The sequence below is a fragment of the Narcine bancroftii genome, unplaced genomic scaffold, assembly GCF_036971445.1.
Source record: "Narcine bancroftii isolate sNarBan1 unplaced genomic scaffold, sNarBan1.hap1 Scaffold_130, whole genome shotgun sequence".
NCBI lineage: Eukaryota > Metazoa > Chordata > Chondrichthyes > Torpediniformes > Narcinidae > Narcine > Narcine bancroftii.
The window spans coordinates 7,959-22,779 of record NW_027211865.1 but is presented as its reverse complement, the minus strand read 5'-3'; the positions used below and the strand labels follow the sequence as shown (position 1 = coordinate 22,779).

Below are 14,821 nucleotides of genomic sequence, written 5' to 3'. Positions count from 1 at the left end.
CTGTGTGAGCCTCTGTGTCTCTCTCTGTCTGTGTCTCTCTCTGTCTGTGTGTGTGTCTCTCTCTGTGCCTGTGTGTCACTGTCTGTGTCTCTGTGTGTGTTTCTATATCTGTGTGCCTCTGTGTGTGTGTATCTGTCTGTGTGTGTCTGTCTCTCTGTGTCGTGCATCTGTCTCTCTGTGTCGTGTGCCTGTCTCTTTGTGTCGTGTGTGTGTCTCTGTCTCTGGCTGTGTGTGTGTGTCTGTCTCTTTGTGTCGTGTGTGTGTCTGTCTCTTTGTGTCGTGTGTGTGTCTCTCTGTGTGTCTCTCTGTCTCTTTCTGTGTGTATGTCTCCCTCTCCGTCTGTGTGTATCTCTCAATCTGTCTGTGTCTGTCTGTCTGTGTGTGTCTCTGTCTGTCTCTCTCTCGCTGACAGTGTCTCTCTCTCTGTCTCTGTCTGTGTGTGTTTCTCTGTGTGTCTGTGTCTGTCTCTCTGTTTCTGTGTGTGTGTGTGTCTGTCTGGGTATGTGTGTGTCGCTCTCTCTCGGTGTCTCTAATATTTGCTTATTCATTACCCACCATTATCCATTCCTACTGGTGGTGCGGGCTTTGTTCCCCAAGGCGTCTGTATTGGCTGTCCATAGACCATCTCTGCCCCAACGCATTCCTCGGTGTCACCTGCATTAAAATCAAGATGGCATCAGCACCTTTTTAGGCACTTTTAGCCGTGTTTCCTCAGTTGTTCTGGCCAGTTTTGTGTTTCGTTCACACATTCCTGCTGCCTGGGGTTCACGGCACTCGTGGAAGATCGCCAGTTCCTGAAACAATTCTTCATTTATCTTATTTGTAACATTTTTACATTTCATTTAACATATGCATTAAAAAACTTAAATTTCTTATTTGAAAATAAGATAAAATTAATGCATAGTGATTTCAAAAGTAACCCCTCCCACAGCTGCCCAATAGAAAACAATAAAGAGAGAAAACATCTAGATAGTATTTATAAAAATTGACCAAAACTCTCAAATAAAATCTTGCTTTTCTTGGTTTTAGGAGTCAGAAAGTTCGTGTTGGGTGATTACAACTTAATTCCTGCAATTGGTAAATACACATCCCAAATCTTCAAAAGAGAAATTCAAATTTGTTCCGTGAATTCGATGTAATTATTTCGTGGGAATCAATGGCCTATTTCAGTGTGGCCATCGACCCATTCCCAAATACGCATCGGACTTCCAAGTTACTGCCACACATTTTAACCCTATAACAATTACAGCACAGAAACAGGTCATTTGGCCCTTCTTGTCTGCACTGAACTAAATACTCTCCTCTCGTACCACCTCTCTGCATTCCCCTCCCCTCAATTTTTCCTGAAATGACAAAATGGACCCTGCCGCCACTATTTCTCCCGGAAGCTCACTCCACTCAGCCACCACTCTGAGTAAAGAAGTTCCCCCTCATGTTACTTCCAAACTTTTGCCTCTTAACTCAATACCTCCTGTTTCAATCTCTGCTCCCCGCAATGAAAAAAGTCTATCCACATCAACACTTTCCATCCTCCTAGTAATTTTAAAGACCTCAATCAAATCCCCTCTCAACCATCTACAATCCAAAGAATAAAGACTTCATTTGCTCAATCTTTCTTTGTAATCTAGTTGCTGATATCCAGGTAACATTGACGTAAATCTTCTCTGCACCCTCTCTACTTTGTTGATAGCTTTCCTCTCATTTGGTGACCAGAAGTGCACACAGGATCTCAACAGGGCCTCACCAATACCTTGTCTAGTCTCAACCTCACTGCCCGACTCCTGTATTCTATGCTATGGTTGATCAAGGCCAGCTATTTGAACAGATTCTTTTCGAGGTACTCTCTGATTACCCTCCAATAATTTACCTATCACTGTCAGGCTCACCTGGTTGGCTTTTGAAGCCGTTTTTCAACAAAGTAACATTAGATTACATCCATTCCTCTGGCACCTCACCCGTGGATAAACAGGTTTTAAATATTTCTGTCAGAGCCCTTGCAATTTCTACTCTTCTTTCCCTCAAGGCCAAGGGAATATCATGTCAGACCTCCATCCACCAACAGACAAAAATCAGCCATCACAAGGTGAAGGCAGGACAGTAGTCCCACCTCTCCAGCACGAGTCACCCCAGGATCAAGTCAGCACTGACTGCAAGAAGTTTCTACATCCTCTCGGTGTCTGTGTGGATTTCCTCCCACACTCCACAGCTCAAGGGGGCCGTAAGTTCATTGGCGATTTGGGATGCTCAAGACCATGGGGTGGAAGTGCACATTCTGGTCCTGGGGGCATCAATTCAATTCAACAGCACAGATGAACCTTTGGGCACGACCTGATCTTTTTCTGGTTTCAAACTCATTATTTTTGAAAATTGTATGTGCACCTCTAATGCAACACGACTGCTGCTAAACAGGCTTCTTGATACATATCCATGACAAGAACTCGGGAGAATCTGATTTGGTTGCTAGACTTTTGAACAGAACAGTGTCTGGACATTTTATCCCTAAACTGAAACTTTATAGACATACAGAACAAAAAGAGGGCAAAACAAGCTTGTGTCTCACCAATACCACAATTCACGGACACTTTTTAAGTTCTCAAGGGTGGCAGAAAACACAAAGAACAGACAAACTCCTTCCACACTGTCACTTTGAGAGCTTTGGACTCACCATGCTGTAAATATTGCCAAGCCATCACTCTCTCTCCAAATCAATGACCAAAAGTACTGGCTGAGCGATAGATTTGAGACATTTTACCCGCTATGTAGCAATCAGGCACAAGGAAAATTGCTGCTTCCATTGTAAAGTATTTAGGAATCTCAGACCACAAACAACCTTCACCCCGAAAAACAAGCAATTCTCCACAATAAAACTAGGTTTCCTTCCTGTCTGCAAGCATTTGCTCTCTTGAGTCTGAATGGCACAAGTGGGGAAACCGTTTCAAACCCATGACCTGAAACAGCATATTCTCTTCCCCTAATTGGAGCTGTCTTGAATTGGCCACCACTGCCTAAGCAAGAATGAACTGGGAGATCTCACACTTGCTCCTTCACAGGTGAGACCTCCCTGTTCATTGGAGCTCCATATTATCCATCTTGCTCTATTTTGTTAACCTTAATCAAGTCTCCTCTCATTCTCCAACACTCCCATGAAAAATAAAAATCATGTATCCTGTAGTTCGCGAGTCCGGACACCAGGTGGTGGTATTATACCTAGATCTCTCTCCCTCGCTTCATGCATGCAGTACTCGGTGTGAACATGCGGTGGCAGCACTTTACAGCCCTTGCAATCTGCAGCTTGGACAGGAGATGGTTGCTTTGCACCTCGTGGGCTCTTGCACCAAGATTGAAGATTTGGAGATTTCCCATTGATTGGCAGAGAACATACACGACATCACATCCAACCCTGAGATTCCCTTTTTCCTGTGGACACGGCCGAATTCCCACGCATGGGTCGTGCAAAAATAAACGGTTCAGTGGAAACCTGGAAAGATAAAAGAATTGAAAACAAAGAAAATCAATAAAGTGCTGCAAGAGTCCTGAAATGAGTTCCTGATTGAGTCTGAAGGTGGAGGGGGAGCAGCTTTCCTGAACCTGGGGGTGTGAGTCTTGAGGCTCCTTGTGCTCCAATTGTTGCTTTGGTCTGGGCTTCTGTCCTTTTGCCTAGATTCTCATCCTCTGCTTTTTCAGTCTGAACCTTGCCATCAGCCCCAGGAATAAAAACGTGGAGATATGGATCGGAATTCTTTCTGGCTGGGTACACGTTGTAACACGGAGCCTGGAGCACCTCAAACACTGCTCTCATCCTCGTGTGTTCACGGCTAGAGACGAGAACAAATCTGGTCCTTAGCCACTGATAAATCCATCTCCAGGATGCTGGCACTTTATTCCTGTGTGTTTGCTTTGAACCTTGCTTCGTGCTAGGGCTTTGAATTAAGAATTTTTCATTATTTTTTTCCTTTTGAATTGAATATTACAATATATGCTAATGCACTTTTCAAATTGTTTAACAATGGAAACAATATTTTAAAGAAAAATCTGTAGATTTCACCACCTGAGGTGGAGGAACTAAACTGTGGTTTCGGTGGGTCCATGCCCAGGGGTATTCGGATTATTTTAAACAGGACCGTCTTCCAATGTCTGCAGCGGAACTGGCAGAAAGAGGATTAGGCTGTCGGTGTCATTGTTAATGACGTCTCATTCCAGCACAGAAACCTTCCAGTCTGTGGTGAACTGATTTTCTCATCCCACTGACCAGCACCCATTTCATATCTCTTCATACCCCTCCCATCCATGCCCATATCCAAATGCTTTCTGCAGTTAAGCCATTTCTGAATCCACACATCCATAGATCCGAAGCCTTATGACTTAGTGTGTGAAGCCTATCAAATGCCTCACCAAAATGAAGACAAACCTCATCCTCTGCCAGACCTTCATCCATTCCTTTTAGTAACACTTGATGGTTGAGGTCAGGGGTCCCCAAACGGGTCAGACTGTCCTCATAGCATCCCTGATCCCTCATTGACCTCAACGCCAGGAATCCTGGCGCTGGATGGGGTGGGGGGAACATCACTGCCGCATCTACTTGAGGAACAGAGAGTCCTGTGGAAAAGTGGAACCTTTCTATTATTGGCCCTGACCACCCGTCTCACTTGCAGGTCCCCATCCCCAGCCCCCTCACATCGCTCACAAACTTCCCGCTCATTCCCATCCAAGGGTCCCCGACCCCCTCACACTCACTGGTCCTCCTCACCCTCGCAGATCCCAAACCCCGTCACCGTTCTGGGTCCTCAACCTCCTGAGCTTCACGGTTCTACCTCAGGCTCTCAGGTCCCCCTCACCCTTCTGGGCCCCCCTCCCTCCTCCCCCCTCAGCCTCACGTGTCTCCGATCCCCGCTCACCCTTCTGGGTTCCCGACAACCCCTCAGCCTAGAGGATCGCCGACACCCCTCTCACCCACGCAGGTCCCCAACACCCCTCACCCATCTGGTTCCCCCCTCACCCATCTGGTTCCCCCTCACCCTTCTGGTTCCCCCTCACCCTTCTGGTTCCCCCTCACCCTTCTGGTTCCCCCTCACCCTTCTGGTTCCCCTCAACCTTCTGGTTGCCCCTCCCTCCTCAGCCTCACCGGTCCCTGATGCCCCCACACCTTTCTAGGTCCCAACCACCCTCAGCCTCGCGGGGCCCAACCACCCTCAGCCTAGCGGGGTCCAACCACCCTCAGCCTCGCGGGGCCCCGACACCCATCAGCCTCGCGGGTGCCCGACCCCCCCTCAGCCTCATGGGTCCCCGACCCTCGTGAGCCACGTGGGGCCCGACCCCCTAAGCCTCACGGGTCACCCCCTCAGCCTCGCGGGCCCCGACCCCCCTCAGCCTCACCTGGCACAACGCCCCTCAGCCTCGCGGGACCCAACACCCCACAGCCTCGCGGGGCCCAACCCCCCACAGCCTCGCAGAGCCCAACACCCCACAGCCTCGCGGGGCCCAACCGCCTTCAGCCTCGCGGCCACCGACCAACATCAACCTCGCGGGTCCCCGACCGACCTCAGCCTCGCGTGTCCCCGACCACCCTTAGCCTCGCGGGTCCCCGACCCCACTCAGCCTCACGCTTCCCCCTCCCCCCAACAGCCTCACGGACCCCGACCCCCCTTCAGCCTCGCGGGTCCCCGACTACCACACCCTAATGTCACCCCGATCCAAACTCCCTCACGGTTCCCCGGACCCACCTCACAACCATCCCTCTGCACGTTCCCCTCCGAGCTCCGGCCGCCCCAGACACAAACGGCGATCCGTGGAAACTCCGTCCTCTCTGGTCTCGCTCCCAAAATGCCTCGATTCTCACCCGTGAAGAACCGACACGAACCTCTCTCTCCCTCCCGCTCGCCAACTACTCCTCCAAAGGCGGGAAAGATCAACAACATGGCGGCCTCCAGGGGTCGCTCTCGCGAGAGCTTTGGCCACCCCTGCACGGGATCTCTTCTCCGCCACCCCGAGCCCCTGTATGGAGCCCTTTGGAGCCCCCTCTGTCCTGAGAACCTCGACCCACTGGGGAAGGGTCCAAGAGTTGCCTCGGGCCTCCAGTCCATCTCCCCTTCAGGCTGCACATTTCCACATCAGGACCTGCACCACATTCCCCCACAAGATTCCAGTCCATCCCACCTCCACCACCTTGGCCCAAAGCTCATTCCACGCTCCCACCCCCCTCTGAGGGAAAAAAAATCCCCCTTCAATCTCAATCCATGTCCTCCTCTTTGAATCTCTCCCACTCTTCTTGGTAACAGCCTGTCCCCATGGACACGATCTGTCCCCACTCACAATTTTCAAATCTTCCTCAATCTTCTACGGTCCAGGGAATAAAGTCCCAGCCTGTCCAACCTTCCCCTGGAACTCAAACCCCGAAAGCCAGACCACCTTCTTGTCCCTCTCCTCGATGCGCTCTCATTCCTATCCTTCCTCTCCTCCGGCCACCCAAACGGCACACAATGTTCCCCAGTTGGCCTCACCCAGGCCTTGTCCAACTTCCTCGTAGCCTCCCACCTCCTGCACTCAATCCTCTCATTTCTGAAGGCCAAAATACCAGAAGCATTCTTCACCCCCCCACCCCCCCCCCCCCATCTCTACATGGGACTCCACTTTCGGGCAGTTCTGTATCACAGTTCCCCAATCCCTTTGTTTGACAACACTCCTCAATGGTCTGCCATTTAACATTCAAACTCTTACGTTTTAAGAATCAATTGCAGAGATCCATGGATGTGGGAAGTCAGGAGGGTTAGGGACTGGCTGCAGGTCGATGAGACTGGCAGAATGATATTTCACCATGGATGAGAAGGGCCGAAGGGTCTCTTTTCTTTGCTGTGGGGTTTCTAGGGTAGAGTTCACACCATTCTCAGGAAGGAGGATGAGCAGACAATGTCATGGTCCATGGGTAGGAAAGTTGATGAGATCCTGCCAGGAGAGATGAGAGATGAGAGAGTTAAGTGCGAAGGTGAAGGGCACAACCAAGGGGTCTCTCTCTGTCTGTTTGTGTGCGTGTGTAACTACGTCTGTGTGTTTCTCTCTATGTCTGTGTGTGTGTCTCTCTCTGTCTGTCTCTCGGTCTGAGTGTGTCTCTGTCTCTGTGTCTGACTCTGTCTGTGTCTCTCTCTGTCTGTGTGTGTCTCTCTCTCTGTGTATCTCCCTCTGTGTGTGTGTCTCTGTGTCTGTTTGTGTGTCTCTGTCTGTCTGTTTGTCGCTCTGTGTGTGTGTCTCTCTCTCCCTCTGTGTCACAATTTGTGTCTCTCTGTCTGTATATGTGTGTGTGTCTCCCTGTCTATGTCTCTGTATCTGAGTCTCTGTATCTGAGTCTCTGTGTGTGTGTGTGTCTCTCTCTCTGTCTGTGTCTTTCTCTCTCTCTGTCCCTCTCTCTGTGTGTCTCTCTCACTCTGTGTTTCTCTCTCTGTGTCTCTGTGTGTGTTTCTATATCTGTGTCTCTGTCTCTGTGTGTGTCTCTATGTCTGTCTCTCTGTGTCGTGTGTTTGTCTCTGTGTGTGTGTGTGTCTGTCCTCATAGCATCCCTGATCCCTCATTGACGTCAACGCCAGGAATCCTGGCGCTGGATGGGGTGGTGGGAACATCACTGCCGCATCTACTTGAGGAACAGAGAGTCCTGTGGAAAAGTGGAACCTTTCTATTATTGGCCCTGACCACCCGTCCCCCTCACATCGCTCACAAACTTCCCGCTCATTCCCATCCAAGGGTCCCCGACCCCCTCACACTCACTGGTCCTCCTCACCCTCGCAGTTCCCAAACCCCGTCACCGTTCTGGGTCCTCAACCTCCTGAGCTTCACGGTTCTACCTCAGGCTCTCAGGTCACCCTCACCCTTCTGGGCCCCCCTCCCTCCTCCCCCCTCAGCCTCACGTGTCTCCGATCCCCGCTCACCCTTCTGGGTTCCCGACAACCCCTCAGCCTAGAGGATCGCCGACACCCCTCTCAGCCACGCAGGTCCCCAACACCCCTCACCCATCTGGTTCCCCCCTCACCCATCTGGTTCCCCCTCACCCTTCTGGTTCCCCTCAACCTTCTGGCTGGCCCTCCCTCCTCAGCCTCACCGGTCCCTGATGCCCCCTCACCTTTCTAGGTCCCAACCACCCTCAGCCTCGTGGAGTCCAACCACCCTCAGCCTCGCGGGGCCCCGACCCCCATCAGCCTCGCGGGTGCCCGACCCCCCCTCAGCCTCATGGGTCCACGACCCTCGTGAGCCACGTGGGGCCCGACCTCCTCAGCCTCACGGGTCACACCCTCAGCCTCGCGGGCCCCGACCACCCTCAGCCTCGCCGGGACCCAACGCCCCTCAGCCTCGTGGGACCCAACGCCCCTCAGCCTCGTGGGACCCAACGCCCCTCAGCCTCGCGGGGCCCAACCCCCCACAGCCTCGCGGGGCCCAACCCCCCCACAGCCTCGCGGGGCCCAACCCCCCACAGCCTCGCGGGGCCCAACCCCCCACAGCCTCGCGGGGCCCAACCGCCTTCAGCCTCGCGGCCCCCAACCGACCTCAGCCTCGCGGGTCCCCGACCGACCTCAGCCTCGCGTGTCCCCGACCCCCCTTAGCCTCGCGGGTCCCCGACCCCACTCAGCCTCACGTTTACCCCTCCCCCCAACAGCCTCACGGACCCCGACCCCCCTTCAGCCTCGCGGGTCCCCGACTACCACACCCTAATGTCACCCCGACCCAAACTCCCTCATGGTTCCCCGGACCCACCTCACAACCATCCCTCTGCACGTTCCCCTCCGAGCTACGGCCGCCCCAGACCCAAAGGGCGACCCGTGGAAACTCCGTCCTCTCTGGTCTCGCTCCCAAAATGCCTCGATTCCCGCCCGTGAAGAACCGACACAAACCTCTCTCTCCCTCCCGCTCGCCAACTACTCCTCCAAAGGCGGGAAAGATCAACAACATGGCGGTCCCCAGGGGTCGCTCTCGCGAGAGCTTTGGCCACCCCTGCACGGGATCTCTTCGCCACCACGAGCCCCTGGATGGAGCCCTTTGGAGCCCCCTCTGTCCTGAGAACCTCGTCCCACTGGGGAAGGGTCCGAGAGTTGCCTCGGGCCTCCAGTCCATCTCCCCTTCAGGCTGCACATTTCCACACCAGGACCTGCACCACATTCCCCCACAAGATTCCAGTCCATCCCACCTCCACCACCTTGGCCCAAAGCTCATTCCACGCTCCCACCCCCCTCTGAGGGAAAAAAAATTCCCCTTCAATCTCAATCCATGTCCTCCTCTTTGAATCTCCCCCACTCTCCTTGGAAACAGCCTGTCCCCATGGACACGATCCGTCCCCACTCACAATTTTCAAATCTTCCTCAATCTTCTACGCTCCAGGGAATAAAGTCCCAGCCTGTCCAACCTTCCCCTGGAACTCAAACCCCGAAAGCCAGACCACCTTCTTGTCCCTCTCCTCGATGCGCTCTCATTCCTATCCTTCCTCTCCTCCGGCCACCCAAACGGCACACAATGTTCCCCAGTTGGCCTCACCCAGGCCTTGTCCAACTTCCTCGTAGCCTCCCACCTCCTGCACTCAATCCTCTCATTTCTGAAGGCCAAAATACCAGAAGCATTCTTCACCCCCCCACCCCCCCCCCCCCCATCTCTACATGGGACTCCACTTTCGGGCAGTTCTGTATCACAGTTCCTCAATCCCTTTGTTTGACAACACTCCTCAATGGTCTGCCATTTAACATTCAAACTCTTACGTTTTAAGAATCAATTGCAGAGATCCATGGATGTGGGAAGTCAGGAGGGTTAGGGACTGGCTGCAGGTCGATGAGACTGGCAGAATGATATTTCACCATGGACGAGAAGGGCCGAAGGGTCTCTTTTCTTTGCTGTGGGGTTTCTAGGGTAGAGTTCACACCATTCTCAGGATGGAGGATGAGCAGACAGATGTCATGGTCCACGGGTAGGAAAGGTGATGAAATCCTGCCAGGAGAGATGAGGGAGTTAAGTGCGAAGGTGAAGGGCACAACCAAGGGGTCTCTCTCTGTCTGTTTGTGTGCGTGTGTAACTACGTCTGTGTGTTTCTCTCTATGTCTGTGTGTCTGTCTCTCGGTCTGAGTGTGTCTCTGTCACTGTGTGTCTCTCTGTGTCTGAGTGTGTCTCTGTGTCTGTGTCTCTGTGTCTGACTCTGTCTGTGTCTCTGTCTGTGTGTGTCTCTCTCTCTGTGTATCTCCCTCTGTGTGTGTGTCTCTGTCTGTCTGTTTGTCGCTCTGTGTGTGTGTCTCTCTCTCCCTCTGTGTCACAATTTGTGTCTCTCTGTCTGTATGTGTGTGTGTCTCTCTGTCTATGTCGCTGTATCTGAGTCTCTGTGTGTGTGTCTCTCTCTCTCTGTCTGTGTCTTTCTCTCTCTCTGTGTGTCTGTCTCTCTCTCTCTGTGTTTCTCTCTCGGTGTGTGTTTCTATATCTGTGTCTCTGTCTCTGTGTGTGTCTCTCTGTCTATGTCTGTCTCTCTGTGTCGTGTGTTTGTCTCTCTGTGTGTGTGTGTCTGTCTCTCTGTGTCGTGTGCGTGTCTCTTTCTCCGTCTGTGTGTGTCTCTTGTCTGTCTCTCTCTCTCTGTCTGTGTATGTTTCTGTGTGTGTCTCTCTCTGTGTGTCTGTCTGTGTGTGTGTGTCTGTCTCTCTGTTTCTGTGTGTGTGTGTGTCTGTCTGGGTATGTGTGTGTCGCTCTCTCTCGGTGTCTCTAATATTTATTCATTACCCACCATTATCCATCCCTACTGGTGGTGCGGGCTTTGTTCCCCAAGGCGTCTGTATTGGCTGTCCATAGACCATCTCTGCCCCAACGCATTCCTCAGTGTCACCTGCATTAAAATCAAGATGGCATCAGCACCTTTTTGGGCACTTTTAGCCGTGTTTCCTCAGTTGTTCTGGCCAGTTTTGTGTTTCGTTCACACATTCCTGCTGCCTGGGGTTCACGGCACTCGTGGAAGATCGCCAGTTCCTGAAACAATTCTTCATTTATCTTATTTGTAACATTTTTACATTTAATTTAACATATGCATTAAAAAACTTAAATTTCTTATTTGAAAATAAGATAAAATTAATGCATAGTAATTCAAAAAGTAACCCCTCCCACAGCTGCCCAATAGAAAACAATAAAGAGAGAAAACATCTAGATAGTATTTATAAAAATTGACCAAAACTCTCAAATAAAATCTTGCTTTTCTTGGTTTTAGGAGTCAGAAAGTTCGTGTTGGGTGATTACAATTTAATTCCTACAATTGGTAAATACACATCCCAAATCTTCAAAAGAGAAATTCAAATTTGTTCCGTGAATTCGATGTAATTATTTCGTGGGAATCAATGGCCTATTTCAGTGTGGCCATCGACCCATTCCCAAATACGCATCGGACTTCCAAGTTACTGCCACACATTTTAACCCTATAACAATTACAGCACAGAAACAGGTCATTTGGCCCTTCTTGACTGCACTGAACTAAATACTCTCCTCTCGTACCACCTCTCTGCATTCCCCTCCCCTCCAATTTTTCCTGAAATGACAAAATGGACCCTGCCGCCACTATTTCTCCCGGAAGCTCACTCCACTCAGCCACCACTCTGAGTAAAGAAGTTCCCCGTCATGTTACTTCCAAACTTTTACCTCCTGTTTCAATCTCTGAGATTTCTTCATTATTTTTTTCCTTTTGAATTGAACATTACGATATATGTTAATGCACTTTTCAAATTGTTTTACAATGTAAACAATATTTTAAAGAAAAATCTGTAGATTTCACCATCTGAGGTGGAGGAACTAAACTGTGGTTTCGGTGGGTCCACGCCTAGGGGTATTCGGATTATTTTAAACTGGACCGTCTTCCAATGTCTGCAGCGGAACTGGCAGAAAGAGGATTGGGCTGTCGGTGTCATTGTTAATGACGTCTCATTCCAGTACAGAAACCTTCCAGTCTGTGATGAACTGATTTTCTCATCCCACTGACCAGCACCCATTTCATATCCCTTCATACCCCTCCCATCCATGCCCATATCAAATGCTTTCTGCAGTTAAGCCATTTCTGAATCCACACATCCATAGATCCCAAGCCTTATGACTGAGTCTGTGGAGCCTATCAAATGTCTATGTTTGTGTGTGTCTCTCTGTGTCTGTGTGTGTCTCTGTGTGGGTCTCTCTCTCTCTCTCTCTGTGTCTCTCTGTGTCTGTGTGTGTCTCTCCCTCTGTATGTGTGTCTCTGTCTGTCTGTCTGTGTGTCGCTGTGTGTGTGTCTCTCTCTCCCTCTGTGTCACAATTTGTGTCTCTCTGTCTGTATGTGTGTGTCTCTCTCTGTCTGTGTCTCTGTATCTGTGTGAGTCTCTGTGTCTGTCTCTGTGTGTCTGTGTCTCTCTGTCTGTGTCTCTCTCTCTCTGTCTGTGTGTGTGTCTCTCTGTGTCTCTGTGTGTGTTTCTATATCTGTGTGTCTGTGTGTGTCTATGTCTCTGTGTGTGTCTCTCTATCTGTCTGTGTGTGTCTGTCTGTGTGTTTGTGTGTCTCTGTCTGTTTGTGTGTCGCTGTGTGTGTGTCTCTGTCTGTTTGTGTGTCGCTGTGTGTGTGTCTCTCTCTGTGTCTCTGTGTCACAATTTGTGTCTCTCTGTCTGTATGTGTGTGTGTCTCTCTCTGTCTGTGTCTCTGTATCTGTGTGAGCCTCTGTGTCTCTCTGTCTGTCTCTCTCTCTGTCTGTGTGTGTGTCTCTCTCTGTGTCTGTGTGACGCTGTCTGTGTCTCTGTGTGTGTTTCTATATCTGTGTGCCTCTGTGTGTCTCTCTGTCTATGTCTGTGTGTGTATCTGTCTGTGTGCATCTGTCTCTCTGTGTCGTGTGTCTGTCTCTCTGTGTCGTGTGTGTGTCTCTCTGTGTGTCTCTCTGTCTCTTTCTGTGTGCATGTCTCCCTCTCCGTCTGTGTGTATCTCTCAATCTGTCTGTGTCTGTCTGTCTGTGTGTGTCTCTGTCTGTCTCTCTCTCGCTGACAGTGTCTCTCTCTCTGTCTCTGTCTGTGTGTGTTTCTCTGTGTGTGTGTGTCTGTCTCTCTGTTTCTGTGTGTGTGTGTGTCTGTCTGGGTATGTGTGTGTCGCTCTCTCTCGGTGTCTCTAATATTTGCTTATTCATTACCCACCATTATCCATCCCTACTGGTGGTGCGGGCTTTGTTCCCCAAGGCGTCTGTATTGGCTGTCCATAGACCATCTCTGCCCCAACGCATTCCTCAGTGTCACCTGCATTAAAATCAAGATGGCATCAGCACCTTTTTGGGCACTTTTAGCCGTGTTTCCTCAGTTGTTCTGGCCAGTTTTGTGTTTCGTTCACACATTCCTGCTGCCTGGGGTTCACGGCACTCGTGGAAGATCGCCAGTTCCTGAAACAATTCTTCATTTATCTTATTTGTAACATTTTTACATTTAATTTAACATATGCATTAAAAAACTTAAATTTCTTATTTGAAAATAAGATAAAATTAATGCATAGTAATTCAAAAAGTAACCCCTCCCACAGCTGCCCAATAGAAAACAATAAAGAGAGAAAACATCTAGATAGTATTTATAAAAATTGACCAAAACTCTCAAATAAAATCTTGCTTTTCTTGGTTTTAGGAGTCAGAAAGTTCGTGTTGGGTGATTACAATTTAATTCCTACAATTGGTAAATACACATCCCAAATCTTCAAAAGAGAAATTCAAATTTGTTCCGTGAATTCGATGTAATTATTTCGTGGGAATCAATGGCCTATTTCAGTGTGGCCATCGACCCATTCCCAAATACGCATCGGACTTCCAAGTTACTGCCACACATTTTAACCCTATAACAATTACAGCACAGAAACAGGTCATTTGGCCCTTCTTGACTGCACTGAACTAAATACTCTCCTCTCGTACCACCTCTCTGCATTCCCCTCCCCTCCAATTTTTCCTGAAATGACAAAATGGACCCTGCCGCCACTATTTCTCCCGGAAGCTCACTCCACTCAGCCACCACTCTGAGTAAAGAAGTTCCCCGTCATGTTACTTCCAAACTTTTACCTCCTGTTTCAATCTCTGAGATTTTTTCATTATTTTTTTCCTTTTGAATTGAACATTACGATATATGTTAATGCACTTTTCAAATTGTTTTACAATGTAAACAATATTTTAAAGAAAAATCTGTAGATTTCACCATCTGAGGTGGAGGAACTAAACTGTGGTTTCGGTGGGTCCACGCCTAGGGGTATTCGGATTATTTTAAACTGGACCGTCTTCCAATGTCTGCAGCGGAACTGGCAGAAAGAGGATTGGGCTGTCGGTGTCATTGTTAATGACGTCTCATTCCAGTACAGAAACCTTCCAGTCTGTGGTGAACTGATTTTCTCATCCCACTGACCAGCACCCATTTCATATCCCTTCATACCCCTCCCATCCATGCCCATATCAAATGCTTTCTGCAGTTAAGCCATTTCTGAATCCACACATCCATAGATCCCAAGCCTTATGACTGAGTCTGTGGAGCCTATCAAATGTCTATGTTTGTGTGTGTCTCTGTGTGGGTCTCTCTCTCTCTGTGTCTCTCTCTCTCTGTGTCTGTGTGTGTCTCTGTGTCTGTGTGTGTCTCTCCCTCTGTATGTGTGTCTCTGTCTGTCTGTTTGTGTGTCGCTGTGTGTGTGTCTCTCACTCCCTCTGTGTCACAATTTGTGTCTCTCTGTCTGTATGTGTGTGTCTCTCTCTGTCTGTGTCTCTGTATCTGTGTGAGTCTCTGTGTCTGTCTCTGTGTGTCTGTGTCTCTCTGTCTGTGTCTCTCTCTCTCTGTGTCTCTCTCTCTCTGTCTGTGTGTGTGTCTCT

At 49.8% G+C, this 14,821-nt stretch overlaps 1 protein-coding gene and 1 long non-coding RNA gene across 2 annotated transcripts; one reads left to right on the top strand and one right to left on the bottom strand.

Annotated features, from left to right (window-relative positions):
- Window positions 1–4,546: 4,546 nt before the first annotated feature.
- LOC138750377 (proline-rich protein 2-like) lies at window positions 4,547–6,351 on the top strand. Its single transcript, XM_069912448.1, has 5 exons — window positions 4,547–4,551; window positions 4,653–4,824; window positions 5,152–5,577; window positions 5,755–5,993; window positions 6,276–6,351. The coding sequence occupies exons 1-5, from the start codon at window positions 4,547–4,549 to the stop codon at window positions 6,349–6,351; spliced, it is 918 nt and encodes a 305-aa protein (XP_069768549.1).
- A 394-nt stretch (window positions 6,352–6,745) lies between these two features.
- LOC138750378 (uncharacterized) lies at window positions 6,746–10,773 on the bottom strand. The gene is made up of 3 exons (XR_011349296.1): window positions 10,730–10,773; window positions 9,726–9,951; window positions 6,746–6,939 (listed from the first exon to the last, which is right to left on the bottom strand). It is a non-coding gene; the product is annotated as an uncharacterized lncRNA (long non-coding RNA).
- Between the last annotated feature and the right edge of the window lie 4,048 nt (window positions 10,774–14,821).

Coding starts and splice junctions, on each gene's coding strand:
- LOC138750377 (XM_069912448.1), top strand. Junction 4,825..5,151: donor GTTCTACCTCAGGCTCTCAG/GTCCCCCTCACC, acceptor ACACCTTTCTAG/GTCCCAACCACCCTCAGCCT. Junction 5,994..6,275: donor CTCCGCCACCCCGAGCCCCT/GTATGGAGCCCT, acceptor TCTTGGTAACAG/CCTGTCCCCATGGACACGAT.